The following is a 15780-nucleotide window of genomic DNA, read 5'->3' as shown; positions in this document are numbered from 1 at the left end:
TGTCCCACCCAGCTCCCTGGGTGAAGACCACAGTAAATAATGGGAAATACTAGGCAAACTAGAAATGAACAGATATTAGCCGTTACGTTATTAACTAATCCTTGGCCCTCTGTACTGCTTCCCCTGACTCACCCAGCCAATATCAGTCTGCCAACATTGTTAACCACACACTCTGGGCGGCGTCTCAGGGTCTGGAAATTGTGTGGTGTTAAATAGAGGCGGGAGCAGGTACGGGGCCGAGAAAGGTGAAGGTGAGATGTAAGGTGTAAGGAGGGTTGTGGGGAGCAGGCGGTGTAATCATGTGGTCTTTCCATGTGCTCCAGTGAGCAGAGTACACAGACCTTTCCATCTGGAGCACAGGCCTTTCCATTTCTAAGAAAATCCAAAAGTAATGGCCAAAATAGACCTATTTCTGTGGCCATAGATCCCCCCAAGATTCCATACTGCCCTCAAACTGTAGGAAATGTTATGTTATATTTGGGCATGAGAGGGGGAAAAAAGAAAACATTTTCATTATACCAAAGAAAAGTTCTTAGGAAAGAAATTTCATAAAAAGCCAGAGTGAACCCTTGCCACAGGCTCCTTCCCAGAGGAGGCTGGAGCATGGATGAGCACGTGTGGGTGACACTTACTCTTGCAGAGACCTGAGTCCTGGTAAAATGATGGCGCGCACTGCTCCACGCAGGCCCCGTCCTGCAGGATGTAGCCATCCACGCACTGCAGGCAGTCCGTCCTCAGAGGCCCGCTGCACGCATTGCAACTCCAATCACACTCTACAGAGAAAGTCCACATTAGATCGGCTTCCTTTCTGTCCAGTGCCTAATTGATGAGGATGCTGTCTGCAGCGGCAAGGGGGAAAGTGAGGGCAACACAAGAGATGTCTGATAAGTGAGCACTAACGAGGCTCTACTTGTAGTAGCCTGAACATCTCTCGGAGGTTCGGTGTTTCCTAATTATGTTAGACATGAGCATGTACACGGATCGCTCCGTGCTGCTGCACAGCCTGCTTGTCAGTAGGGTGGTGGAGGAGCCACATCAACTTGATCTTATTCCATGGGCCCTGAGTTCTCTATCCTTGAGCCACACATCTTCAGGCAACGCCTGCTATAGGAAGTGGTCAACTACTCCCCAGACCTAATTTGGATCTCCTCCAAATGCTTGAGAGGGAAAGGATGTCAGAGGGTCAAATTAGAATCCACCTACTGTCTCCACTGAGACCAGCCGCACGACTCTGTACTTCTCAAAGATCAGGTGCTGACGACCGCCGCAGAAAGAACTAGCTAGCAATGGTAGAATTAAGCAGGGCATAAAGGAACTGTCCAGAGTTAAAGAGCTCACTGAAATAAAAGATCTCATGTAGAGCAAAACTAATTCCTTTACATGTTCATTCACTCACAGCACTGAACCAGGGTATAAAGGGATAGATGTAGACCTTGCTCTCAAGGAGCTTGTGTTGTAGTGGGTCTCAGCCACAGGTGTGTGTGGGGAAACAGCTGTGTTAGGTGTGCTTGCTGGTTTACCGGCTGCAAGCACTTTGCCTGATTGGTGCGTGAGCACGTGTCAGCATACCACATGTGTATGGTCTATATAAGGCTATAGGTGCTTGTGCTCAGGCAAATGGTGGATAGCAGACTGCCTGCCTGCCGCTGGGAGGGGCCGTTCTTGCTGTTTCTTTGCCTGAGAAGCGGGTTTCCCCTGCCTGTGTGCACGTCTGCGTTGTGAGACTATTAAATGGAATGGCCCGACACTTTCCAGCTCCGCAGTTTCTATACGGTCTGCCAGAAACCAATGTGGATCTGCCTGGCCTCGGCCGTCGGCATTACAATGTGCACCCAAATAATTCCACAGGACTGTTAGGAATACAGGTGACCAGGCTTAACGTCAGAACCACAGAGTCAGCTTCAGGGATTGGGCCACAGAAAAACATGTGGCTGCTACTGTTCTTGTTATTGTGATGATTATAGTTGTCATTGCTATTGTTTTGAATGGCCCATGCAGTTTGGATGCAGACAGAAAACTCATATTTGAAAACATGCTGGTAAGGTAAGTCTTTCACACTTGGAAGACAGTATAACAGCATGGTTAAGTATTTGGGTTTTGAAGTCAGGTAAGTCTGCATGCAAGTCACTTATTATCTGCAGATCTCACACATCTTCCTTAAACTTTTTAAGCCTCAGTTTCCTTATCTGTAAAAAGAATAGGAATAGTACCTATTGCAGTAACCCAGTGGTCAGCAAACTCAGTCAACAGAGTCAAATATCAACAGTACAATTGAAATTTCTTTTGAGAGCCAAATTTTTTAAACTTAAACTATATAAGTAGGTACATTGTTATTATATAACCTGTGCACCTGCACATGGTATTTTGTGGAAGAGCCACACTCAACGGGCCAAAGAGCCGCATGTGGCTCGCAAGCCACGGTTTGCCAACCACTGCAGTAACCTATTGTGAGGACTGAATGAAATAATGAATGTAAAGAACTCAGCACAGTACTTGACACATTGTAACAGCTTCATAAATGTTTGCTGCTGATCTGTTTATCTTGGAGAAATATCTCCACTGGGTACTACCTCCCCTCCCTGCCAAGAAGCTGGGGAAACCTCTCAGTCACTTTTCTCTCTTCCTTGACGCAATATTTCTAAGTCCCAGCGAAGCAGGTAAATTGCAAGACAGTACACATGATTCCAAGGAGATTTATAAAGTTAATCTCATTCATTTATTTGGCTGAATCAGTACTGAGGGAAAATGACTAAAAGAGCACCTTGAAAACTGCCAGCACAGTTTCAAAATCATTTACAACGCAGTGGGTTTGAGATGATCTCATTTTTCACTACAAACTGAAAACCACTGGTTAGGAGGGAAGAATCAGTAAAGCTTTTGTGGTCTTGAGCACAGCGGACCACCTAAGTTGACAACCAAGTAGAGTTTCTTGGAATGGAAAGTGTGCAACATTTCAAAGGCTTACAGCATCCCAAGTTTACTTGACACATGTGTGACCGCCAAATCTGAGCCTTAGCTTCTCTGGCAGAACTGGAGATAGAGAGGGAGGTACAGAAGGAAAAATGGAGAAGGGAAAGAGAACAGCAGCAAGGAATGGCCATCCTTTAAGTCTGCTTCTCCTCTGGCTGAGCGCTGCCATTCAAAGAGCAAAAGGCCCTCGACCTCTGGTCGGCAAACTGCGGCTCGGCTCTCAGGCCCCTTGAGTGTGGCTCTTCCACACAATACCACGTGCGGGCGCTACCTCGATAAGGAATGTGCCTGCCTATATAGTTTAAGTTTAAAAAATTTAGCTCTCGAAAGAAATTTCAATCGTTGTACTGTTGATATTTGGCTCTGGTGACTAATGAAGTTTGCCAAGCACTGCAGACGGTCAACTGCTAGAGAACAAAGAGAAAGCCAACTGCTTTTTGACATTATAAACTCCTTGAGGATAAAAACCGCGTCTTCATTATTTCAGTATGTTAAGCAGAGATGAACAAATCAGATACAACTCCTGTCCTCATTAAGCATAGAGTCTAGCAATCTAGAGATGTAAATGCAAGGGCCTACAGGGCCCAGGAAGGTAATGGCCGTCTTTGAAATAGGTCTTGTGAGAAGGAACAGGGAGGGAATGGTGGGGACTGTGGGACCTGCAGAGGTCATGCTCCCTCCAGCAGAGACAACAGCTGCTCATCTCCAACCTCCTGCTGCATTCTGGAAATGCCAGTCCAGATGTGCCAGATCTTGTGGCTTTTTCAAAAGATGAGGAAAATCTGAATTTTTGTATGTGAGGTTTTCTGACTTTTAAAGTGTAAATAACAGACATTTTAAAACACTGGAAGATTAGATGGCCCAAACACAACCTAAGGGATTCTAGTTTGCCATTTCTGGTCTAGTTACCAATACCTTGCACAATGTCTGGCACATGGTAGGCACTCAAAAATATTTAACAAAAATTTTTTTTACCTCCTGGCTCGACCCTTTAACAAATGAATTAATGAGTGAATAAACGAATACATACATACACAATGACTTCTTGCTATTCCCAGAGAAAATCTAAATAGAGGATGACAGAATTTTTCCCACATAAGGGACTAAACATCTATAGTAAAGGGACATCACTGAGTAATAAAAATAAAAATCATCCAATTCTGGAAGAGCTTTACCTTTGCATGTCTTGGTGGAGAAGTCCAGATAGTACTGGGGGGCACAGCTCTCGTACTGACACTCCCCAAAGAGCAGGACCTTGTTTGGGTCTCGGCAGGAGGTGCAGCTGGCCTGGGAATCACAGCTTCCACAATGCCTGTTGCATGCTGAGCAGCGAGGAAAAGAAAATGACCAGATAGATGATTACAATTGCAAATGCTGAAGTCTTGATCAAACCCAGACAGACTCTGCAAAGAAACAAGGCCCTGCAGCAACCTGTTCTTTAATTACAGCTCAGAACCCTCCCCTGCAATCAACAGAAACAGAAAATATTAGTTTTACTTTCCAAAAAAAAAAGGTAATCTAATTTTCCAGAGAAGATAAATTATAAACCCAGGAATAAAAATCCCACAGAAAATTGTCTTGTGATTCAGCAACAACATTTATAATAAGTCTAACATCCCTGGAATGATAAGAGTCCAGAGTTTTATTTGAACCTTACTTTTAAGGAATCAAGGCCCCTATGGTTTATGATGTAGATTCAGATTTTTATGTGATGCCGGGATTAAAATTAGGCATCAACTTTAATTGTGGGGCTCAGGAAATACCATGTTTTAAGATACAAAGGACTGTCTGCCCAGGTGGTGGTGCAGTGGATAGAGCATCGATGGGGGACACTGAGGACCAAGGTTTGAAACCCCAAGGTTGTCAGCTTGATCATGGGATCATAGATGTGACCCCATGGTCGCTGGCTTGAGCCTAAAGGTCGCTGGCTTGAGCAAGGTGTCAGTGGGAGCCCCCCAGTCAGGCAAATAATGAGAAAGCAATCAATGAACACCTAAAGTGCCACAACGGTGAGTTGATATTTCTCATCTCTCTCGCTTCCTGTCTCTCCCTCTCAGGCTCTCTCCCTTAAAATAAAATAAAATAAAATAAAATAAAATAAAAGGACTTAAGGGTGACCTACTTTGCCCAGTTGTGATTCTTAGCAGCTACTGACTTAATTCAGGCAGTCATGGATGGTCCCCAAATCTAATCATACTTCCAGCTCCCTAATTTAGCAACTGGCATTTCTCCATTTACTCAGCTGTTCATGCTAGAAACCTGAGTCTATTTTGACAACCCCTCTCTCCCAAGCCCTCACTGGATCCTATTTACTCAAATTCTCCGTATAATTCTCAGAACTTCGTGCTTTTCTCCATATCCACAAGTCCATCCAAGCCACCATCATCTCCTGCTGGACTACGACCACAGCCTCCTAATTAGTTTCCCCAAATCTAGTCTGATTCCCTTGCAATCTATTTTCTATGTTTCCATCAGAGCGATATTTTTATTCATACTGCTCATACTTGAGGTCAATTTCATCTATGAACTCATATTTTTCTTGAATCTTGGAAAATTCCCTGCCCTCCCTTATGCAAACATGGCTCCTCTCTCGTTCCTTTTATTCTTCCCACCTAGAAATCTTAACACACACATTTGAATTTTCTCAGTATAATCTCCAAATCTCTTGACTTTAATTCACACTCATTTTGCAGTCTCTTTTTCAAGGCGGCCTTCCTTGATTCTTCAGTCTAGAAGTGGTCTCCCAGTTACTGCTTTCATAGTGCTCTCTACATTTCTTTCATGCCACACCTAACAATTCCCATTTATTTAACATCTGTATCCTTAAATTGTACGCTTCATGAAAGCAAGAACCAGGTTTGTTTTGTTTCTTGCAATAATCTCAGCAACTAACTGGTTATTTATCATTTTGTAGGTATTCAGTAAACACTTGTTACAGAAATGAAAGAAGCCAGATACTTTAATTATATATACTCAAGCACTAGTATCTCCACCTCATTCTGAAATCTCCTCTAAGTATAGGTCAGAAGAAAAGTCTACAGAGTGATCATGTGAGTTTTAGATCTGTGGGATATCAAAGCATGAGGCACAATGCAGAAAACTACCTCCCTTTAAAGTAAAAAGAAAGTAAACTCTCTTGTTTGACTTATAAGAAAAGCCATTGGTATAACATATTCATTAGAGTATGTAGAATTAAAGGTCCCAGGAAAATTCTAGGTGAGAGTTTCAGATAATTTGGGAATAATAAGAAAAGAATAATTTAAGTGTTGGAAACTTACATAACAGTTAAAATTTTCTTTTTTTTCAAACTAGGATTTCTATACAGGGTGTATTGTTTTCTAATTTTTTTATCTGAAATTAATTTTAATGGGTGACATTCATCAACAAGAGTACATAGGTTTAAGGTGAACACTTCTGTAGCATTTGAACTGTTGATTGCATTGTGTGCCCATCACCCAAAATCAAATCATTTTCAGTCACTATGTATCTGTCATTTCGGCAAACTTAACAACGATCCCAAAGATAAACTTGCAAGTATAAAAATAAAGGGGTCTAGTAGTTAGTTTTACATGGTTTGAAGATGGTTGAAATGCATACTTAAAGAGTGAACAGTAAATCTTTGTAATTGGTAAAATAAATGTCTAGAAGAGTATTATGATAAAGTCTTAAGTTTTACTTGATCAATATTTTTGTTAATAATTTAATGAAAACAAAGATGTCATGCTAATATAATATTTAAATATGCCATATACCTACATAGCTGACACTCTAATTAAGTTTACCAGCTGCAAGAATAACATCTCAAACTTATTTTAGCTAGTTGAAGCAATAAACTAGTTGAAGCAATAAACTAAGATGAAGGAAGCAAAACTGTGAGTCCTGCATTTATGTTCCATAACAAATAACACAAATAAAGGATACACAAAACCTTAGACAGCAATTACTATTAAAAAAAAAAAAAGGACCTGAAAATTTTAGTTGATTTAAAGCTTACTAAAAGTGTTCTATGGTTACTGAAGACACAAATACAATCTTAAACTGAAGAGCCTTCATGTGCACTAAATGTTAGCTGGTGCCTCCTGCTTAACCTGGAGCTGCAAAAGGAGGCCGAAATGCCAGTTCCTCAGGTAGGGCCACAGGTCAATGCTCGGTTGAGTTTCCTGTGGTTCACTTCCTCAGGCTCCTGTCTGCCTCCAGCCCTGTTCTTGAATCCTTCTATGCAGTCTTTCACTGCCCCTCAGCACCTCGATGTAGACCTCAGCCTCCACACTGCCTCCCAAAAGAAATGGATTCATGTTGACATCTGGAAATGTTAAGACGTTTTGGAGAGATGCAATAGTGTCACATGGGAAGCATGGGGCTTCCACTGTTTCTATCTGAACCATTCTTCCTCTCTCATCGAGCCCCTCATCTTCTCCAAGGGAATCTTCAAATGACCTTGTCTCACCCAGAGCAGTTCGGCGCATACCCAAAGTCCTTCAGGTTCTCAGCTTCCATCTTCAGGGGAATGCAGGTAAGAAGCATTTATTTTTTCCAACTTATGATGTTCAGACCATACCGAGTATCGGTCCTATTGCAGTCATGTTGGTTATGACCACAGCTGGAGTGGCAGGTGTAGTTTTCTGAGGTCATTGACCCATGGAAAATAGTGAGGAAGGAGATGAGTGGACCAGAAACCAGCCATGGAAGCAAGGACGTAGTTTACCATTGTTCGAGAAGGAAGGGCCCTCACAGCTTATGAAGTCCATTCTCCCTCTTCCATAGGTTTGTTTCCTACCCACAGCTCTGAGAGACGGTCATTCTCTTCTGCTTAAATACTTCAGAGTCTTCACTTCTGCCTGGAGCAGAGAATTCCAAGTGGGAGATAGCATTTCATTTCCAACTTTCCAAGGTAGTCATGTGAATGAGGGAGGACACTTATTCTATTAATATATTGCTATGGGGTGGGAGGTTCTAAAGCCAATGAGAAAAAACTGTCAACCAACTAAACAACTACCACCCTCCACAAAGAACGGACACAGCTTCCATCTTCGCCTGTAGAAGTCAGTGAGGATGAGAGAGGAGCTCTGCACTGGGTGCAAGGTTGGCTCAGGTACCCAAGTCCTCCTCCTCCCCTACAGCAGTGTTTCTCATACATCATCAGGCTGATCAACTCTTTCAGGGATGGGCACAAACTTTCTGGCGGACTGGCACCAGTTGAAAATGCTGCTCTGCAGCACTAGGATTTCAAGTACAAAGAACCTCATTTAGCATCTTTCTTTTTTTAAGTTCCTGTTTCAGCTAGTCATACTTTAAGTTCAGAGCTTAGTTAGTACTTAATTTCTAAGGGTTTCCTTAACCAGAATCTACTGTATTTCCCCATGTATAAGATGCATCTTTTCTCGAAAAATTTGGGGTCTAAAAACTGGGTGTGTCTTATACAGTGGTTGTAGATTTTTTTTTACTTGCATTTCCTGCTTTTTCATGCTTGTTTTTTGCGCTCATTGTTGAAAACAGCAATTCGTCATCAGACACAGATGAGGACAAGCTAATGAATGGGTATTTTGACAGTGATGAGGAGTTGTGTGAATTGTATGATGAATACAACTTGAGTTCAATAACTTTATGTAATACATTATTTTTCAAATTTAGGGCCCCAAATTAAGTTGCGTGTTATACATCGGAGCATCTTATACATGAGAAAATGTGTCTTATACATGGGAGCATATTATACATGGGAAAATACGGTAGTTAGTACTCCAGCTCTTTCTTCTATAACATGGTTAATTAATGCCTCTCCTTAATACTGACTATATTTCCCTAAAAGCCCTTTACTGCACACTTTCTAATAAACTTTTGACTTGTTAATAATAGCTAATCTAACAGGTGTGAGGTGTATCTCATTGCAGTTTTGATTTGCATTTCTCTAATAACTAAAGAAGATGATCATCTTTTCATATATCTGTTGGCCATTTGTATTTCTTCCTGGGAGAAGTGTCTGTTCATATCCTCTTCCCATTTTTTTATTGGATTGTTTGTTTGTTTGTTGTCGAGTTTTATGAGTTCTTTGTATATTTTGGATATTAGGCCCTTATCTGAGCTGTTGTTTGAAAATATCATTTCCCATTTAGTTGGCTGTCTATTTATTTTGTTATCAGTTTCTCTTGCTGAGCAAAAACTTCTTAATCTGATGTAGTCCCATTCATTAATTTTTGCCTTCACTTCTCTTGCCTTTGGAGTCAAATTCATAAAATGCTCTTTAAAACCCAGGTCCATGAGTTTAGTACCTATGTCTTCTTCTATGTACTATATTGTTTCAGGTCTTATGTTTAGATCTTTGATCTATTTTGAGTTAATTTTAGTACAGGGGGACATAGTTTTTTTATAGTCAGCCCTCCAACGGTCTGAGGGACAGTGAACTGGCCCCCTGTGTAAAATGTTTGGGGACCCCTGATCTGGGGTGTTGCTCCATTGCAATCAGAGCCATTCTAGCGCCTGAGGTGTGGCCATGGAGCCATCCTCAGCTCCTGGGCCAACTTTTGCCCCTATAGAGCCTTGGCTGTGGGAGGGGGAGAGAGAGAGAGAGAGAGAGAGAGAGAGAGAGAGAGAGAGAGAGAGAAAGGAGAGGGGGAAGGGTAGAGAACAGATGGGTGCTTCTCCTGTGTGTCCTGGACAGGAATCAAAACCAGGACTCCCAGAGGCTCTACCACTGAGCCAACTGGCCAGGGCTTTTAAAAACTTTTTAAAGAATGTAATTTATTTATTTTTTACATACAAGAGACTCAGATATCCCAACTTAGATTCATGCATTATTCAGTCTCAGGAAGAATGAAACTTAAGCTTTAGCAAAGGACAAAAGTTAGAATATTCTTAATTTAATGGAAATAATCTATAAAGTCCCATTTACATCTTATTATAGCAAATGCATTTGTGTAGAGATTACCCTGTAACAAAGCAAAAGCTTCCCAGAAGAAAAATATTTCAATGCAACATATTTTTGTCACTTGTACTTTACATATTCTATTTTTTTGAACATTTATTTCTTTCATTCCACTGCTATGAAGAGCCTGATATCGCTATTTCTCCATCCACACCGTACTGCTCTTGAGAACACGCAAGTGCTTTATTTGTGTTTTTCGTGTTACACGATCTGGCAGCAGCTGATTTATAAGCAAAATGATTTTGCTTTTATTTTTTAATTGAAATATTGAGGTGACATTGGTTAATCAAATCATTGAGGTTGCAGGGGACAATTCTATAATACATCATCTGTATATTGTATTGTGTGTTCACCACCCCAAGTCAAGTCTCTGTTCCATCACTATTTATCTTCCCTATACACTTTCCTCTCTCCCCACCTCCTTTTCCCTCTGGTCATCACTATACCTATGTCTATGAGGGTTTCTTTTTTATAGCTTAATCTGTTCACCTTTTCACCCAGTTTCCCTCCAGCCTCCCATCTGACAGCTGTCAGTCGGTTCTCTGTAACTATAAGTCTATTTCTATTTTGTTTATTTATTTTGTTCATTAGATTCCATATATAAGTAAAATCATGTGGTACTTGTCTTTCCCTGACTGGCTTATTTCACTTAGCATAATACTCTCCAGGTCCATCCATGACATCCCAAAAGGTAAGATTTTCTTCATGTTTATGGCCAAGTAGTATTCCATTGTGTAAAAATTTACCACAGCTTTTTTATCTACTCATCTACTGATGGGCAGCTGAGGTGTTTCTGAACCTTGGCTATTGTAAATAACACTGTAATCAACACAGGGGTGCATATATTCTTTGGAACCAGTGCTTCAGATTTCTACAGATATATTCCCAGAAGTGGAATTGCTCAGGCATAAGACAGTTTCATTTTTAATTTTTAGAGACAACTCCATACTACTTTTCAAAGTGGCTGCACCAATCTGCATTCCTACCAACAATGCACAAGAGTTCCCTTCTCCATAAACTCATCAATGCTTCTTTGGTGACTTATTGAAGATAGCCATTCTGACAGGTTTGAGGTGATACTTCATTATGGTTTTAATTTGCATTTCTCTGATGATTAGTGACTTTGAGCATCTTTTCATGTCTATTGGCCATCTGTCTTTCCTCTTTGGAGAACTGTATATTCAGGTATTTTTCCCACTTTCAGATTACATTTTCTTTTTGGTGTTACAAGTTCTTTATAAATTTTAGATGTCACTCCCCACACATATTTGCTGATTTGATATATCAGCAAATATGTTCTTCCATTCAGTGGATTTTCTTCCCATTTGTTTATTTTTTTTCTTTTGTTTCCCTTGCTTGAGGAGATATATCAAAAAACTTTTTTGGCCTGACCTGTGGTGGTGCAGTAGATAAAGCGTCAACCTGGAAACACTGAGGTTGCCAGTTCAAAACCCTGGAATTGCCTGGTCAAGGCACATATGGGAGTTGGTGCTTCCTGCTCCTCCCCCCTTCTCTCTCTCTCTCTCTCTTCTCTATAATGAATAAATAAAATCTTAAAAAAAAACTTTTGGGCCTGACCTGTGGTGGCGCAGTGGATAAAGAGTCGACCTGGAAATGCTGAGGTCGCCGGTTCGAAACCCTGGGCTTGCCTGGTCAAGGCACATATGGGAGTTGATGCTTCCAGCTCCTCCCCCCTTCTCTCTCTCTGTCTCTCCTCTCTGTCTGTCTGTCTCTCCCTCTCCTCTCTAAAAATAATAATAAAAAAAAAAAAAAAAAAAAAAAAAAAAAAAACTTTTGATACAAGGAATGTCTGAAATTTTACTGTTTTCTTCTAGGATTTTTATGGTTTTGAGTCAAATATTAATTGACCATAAAGTCCAGGGTTTATTTGGGGGCTCTCTGTTCTGTCCCATTGATTTATATGTTTGTTTTTATGCCAGTACCATGCTGTTTTGATTACTATGGCTTTGTAGTATAGTTTGATATCAGGTAGTATGATTCCTTTACTTAGTTCATCTTTCTCAAGATTGCTGTGGCTATTCAGTGTCTATTGTGATTTCATACAAATTTTTGGACTACAGGGGGTCCTTGCATTATGACACAATTCTATTCCTATGACAGTAATGTAACTCAAATTTTGATGTAAGTCGAAACACACCCTAGCCTAAGTCACTTACCTACCATAACACAGTTGTAAAGTCATAATCTGGAACATAAAAACACAACTAAGGTATAGGAAAGGGAACAGGACATGAATATACTGTACTTTAAACTGTACTATAGTAACAGAAAAAATAAAACATTAGTGTAAAAAAAAAATTTCTTTATTCCTGTGGTTGGCTTGTACACTGGAAGGGGCATTGCAAGGTGGGAAAGAGTGACCTATTGGGAGGAGGAAGCTGGAAAGGCAGGAGAACCTGTAGGAGGTGCTGGAGATACTGGGTCAGGTGAATCAGGATTGCCTAAGGAACATGCAGGAGATGCTGGAGATTATTCTACCTGTACTACAGGTGTTTCATCTCAAGAAGCAGCTGATGTAGAGGGTACAGGATCTGTTGCAGGCCTCTCTACCTTCTTAAAGTATTGTTCCAGGCTAGTCTGGAAGGTTTATGACTTCTTCTCTTCCAAAATCTGCCTATAGCATCGCAAGCCATCCATAACAGCTCAGTAGACCTTACTGAGTCTGTCATTGCTGGGGTCCTCAGCTTGAAATTTTGCCAACTCATCCTCTACCACAGAAAAACCTTCTGCCAAACCCTCGGTAGTAAATTTCTTGGGTTCTGGGTTTTCTATCTCTTCCTCTTCAATCAGCTACTTCTCCAGCTGAATGAGGTCCTCAGCAGACAGTTCCTCTCCATGTGATGCCAGTAGCTCTGTGACACCCATCGTGATGATTTTCCTCTTCTTCAAAGCACTAACAACATCTAAAGACTCTTTCAATTTGGAGCCATGATAAGGGCCAAAAAGTCACCAAACAAAGCAACATAAATGGAACAGTTGTGCTTTTAACATTCCAAAATCGTATAGGTAAGCATACAGGGGGACACCAACTCCTTCACTCATACGCCGTGTTACTGTGTATTCTACCATGTGCAACCAAACTAGTTCGCTCACGTAGTCTGTAAGTACTACACTAACGGCATAAGTCGAAACATGGCTCAATTTTTAAAAGTTTTTATGGGAGTGAGCATCATAAACTCGAAACATCATATGTTGAAACTGTCATAACCCGAGGACCTTCTGTATTTATTTTAGTTCTGTGAAATACGCTATTGATAGAAATTGTGTTGAATCTATAGATTGCTTTGGGTAGTATGGAGATTTTAATGATGTTAAATCTTCCTATCTATGAACTCAGTATATGTTTCCATTTGTTTGTATCATCTTCAATTTCTTTCTTCAGAGTCTTATAATTTTCTGAGTATACATCTTTTACATCCTTGGTTAAATTTATTTCCAGATATTTTATTTTTTATGCAATCATAACTAGGATTGATTTCTTAGTTTTCTCTTTCTGATAGTTAATTATTGGTGTATAAAAATGCAACTGTTAGGCCCTGGCCGGTTGGCTCAGTGATAGAGCGTCGGCCTGGCGTGCAGGAGGCCCGGGTTCGATTCGCGGCCAGGACACACAGGAGAAGCGCCCATCTGCTTCTCCACCACCCCCTCCTTCCTCTCTGTCTCTCTCTTCCCCTCCCACAGCCAAGGCTCCACTGGAGCAAAGTTGGCCCAGGTGCTGAGGATGGCTCCATGGCCTCTGCCTCAGGCGCTAAAATGGCTCTGGTCACAACAGAGCAATGCCCCAGATGGGCAGAGTATCGCCCCCTGGTGGGCATGCCGGGTGGATCCCGGTTGGGTGCATGCGAGAGTCTGTCTGACTACCTCCCCGTTTCCAACTTCAGAAAAATACCCCCCAAAAAGCAACTGTTTTCTGGATATTTTGTATCCTGCTACTCTACTGAATTGACTCATCAGTTCTAGTAGTTTTTTGCTGGAATCTTTAGGGTTCTCTATATACCATATCATGTCATCTGCAAATAATGACAATTTTACTTCTTCCTTTCCAATTTGGATGCCTTTCATTTCTTCTTCTTTTCAGATTGTTGTGACTAGGACATTCAGTATTATGTTAAATAAGAGTGGTGAAAGTAGACACCTCTGTCTTGTTTCTGATCTTAAGGAAACGTTTTCAGTTTTTGCCCATTGGGTATGATGTTGGCTATGGTTTTGTCATATATGGCGTTTGTTATGTTGATGTATATTCTCTCTATTCCCACTTCATTGAGAGTTTTTATCATAAATGGATGCTGAATTTTATCAAATACTTTATCTGCATCTATTGATATGAGTATGTGGTTTTTATCTTTCATTTTATGTGATGTATACATTAGTTGATATGTGGATATTGTATCAATCTTGCATCCCAGAACAATTCACACTTGATTATGGTGATAACATTTTTAAGGTATTGCTAGATCCAGTTTGCTGATATTTGTTGAGGATTTTGTTCCTCTGATATATTGGCCTGTAATTTTCTTTCTTTGTACTATCTTTATCTGGTTTTGGAAAGAGAATAATGCTGGCCTCATAAAATGACCTTGAGAGTGTTCCCTCATCTTGAATTCTTGGAATAGTTGAGAAGGACAGGTGTTATTTCTTTCAAGGTTTGGTAATATTCACTGGTGAAATCATTCAGTGCAGGACTTTTACTTGTTGGGAATTTTTTTATTACTGCTTCAATTTTACTAGTTGTAGTGAATCTATTCAGATTTTCTGATTTATTCTAATTCAGTTTTGGAGGATTGCATGTTTCTATGAATTTATCCATTTTATCCAGATAGTCCCAGTTGGTATATAGTTGTAATATTTGTATATGGTTGTATTTTCTTCCAGCCCCTTGTATTTCTGGGGAGTCAGTTGTTACTTCTCTTTCATTTATGACTTATTTATTTGGGATCTCTTTTTTTTTTTTGATGAGTCTGATTAAATGTTTGTCAATCTTGTTTACCTTTTCAAAAAACAAACTCTTGGTTTCACTGACCTTTTGTATTGTTTCTTTTAAAACTCTATTTTGTTTATTTCTGCTCTGATCTTTATTAATTCCTTTCTTCTATTCACCTTGGGCTTTGTTTGTTCTTTTCCTTTACGTATAAAGTTAGATTGCTTACTGAAGATTTTTCTTGTTAAGAGTTTCCCTCTCAGGACTGATTTCACTGTGTCCCATAGTTTTTCGGTTATTGTGTCCTCATTTTCACTTGTTTCAAGGGATATTTTGATTTGTTCCTTGATCTTGTTGAGAAACCATTCATTGCTTAGTAACATATTATTTAACCTCTATGTCTGTGTGTGTTTTTCAGTATTTTTCTTGTGATTGATTTCTAGTTTCATACCATTATGTTCATAGAAGATGCTTGATATGATTTCAATCTTTTTAAATGCATTGAGACGTGTGTTGTGTCTTAATATGTGGTCTATCTTAAAAAATGTTCCATGTGCACTTGAAAAAATTATATTCTGCTGCTTTGAAGAGAAATGCTCTAAAGACATTAATTAAATGCATCTGATCTAGTGTGTCATTTAAGGCTGCCATTTCTTTGTTGATTTCGTCTGCAAGATCTATCCGTTGCTGTCAATGTGGTGTTAAATCCCCTACTGTAACTGTTATTACCGTCAGTCTCTTCCTTTATGTCCATCAACACTTGCTTCACATATTTAGGTACATAAATATTTACAAGGGTTATATCCTCTTGTTGGATTGCTCCTTTTACCATTATATAGTGTCCTTTCCTTGTCTCTTACTATAGCCTTTGTTTAGATGTCTACTTTGTCAGATATATGTATTGCTACCTGCACTTTTTGCTCATCTCCATTTGCAGGAAATATCTTTTTCC

The 15780-nt window shown here is 40.1% G+C and overlaps 1 protein-coding gene across 2 annotated transcripts in view; it reads right to left on the bottom strand.

Moving 5' to 3' along the window:
• Positions 1 to 15780, bottom strand: part of FRAS1 (Fraser extracellular matrix complex subunit 1) — a 513532-nt gene that overhangs the window by 174637 nt on the left and 323115 nt on the right. For both annotated transcript variants that reach the window (XR_010751479.1, XM_066384281.1), the window contains exons 23-24: positions 4146 to 4292; positions 633 to 773 (exon numbers count right to left, since the gene is read on the bottom strand). Coding sequence is in view for 1 of the 2 variants with exons in the window: in XM_066384281.1 (XP_066240378.1) it covers positions 633 to 773; positions 4146 to 4292 (288 nt within the window). In the remaining variant the exon portion in view is untranslated. The remainder of the gene's footprint in view (positions 1 to 632; positions 774 to 4145; positions 4293 to 15780) is intronic.

Source organism: Saccopteryx leptura, chromosome 5, assembly GCF_036850995.1.
Source record: "Saccopteryx leptura isolate mSacLep1 chromosome 5, mSacLep1_pri_phased_curated, whole genome shotgun sequence".
Lineage (NCBI taxonomy): Eukaryota > Metazoa > Chordata > Mammalia > Chiroptera > Emballonuridae > Saccopteryx > Saccopteryx leptura.
The sequence above is the reverse complement of the archived record's forward strand: the minus strand, read 5'-3'. Positions and strand labels throughout refer to the sequence as shown.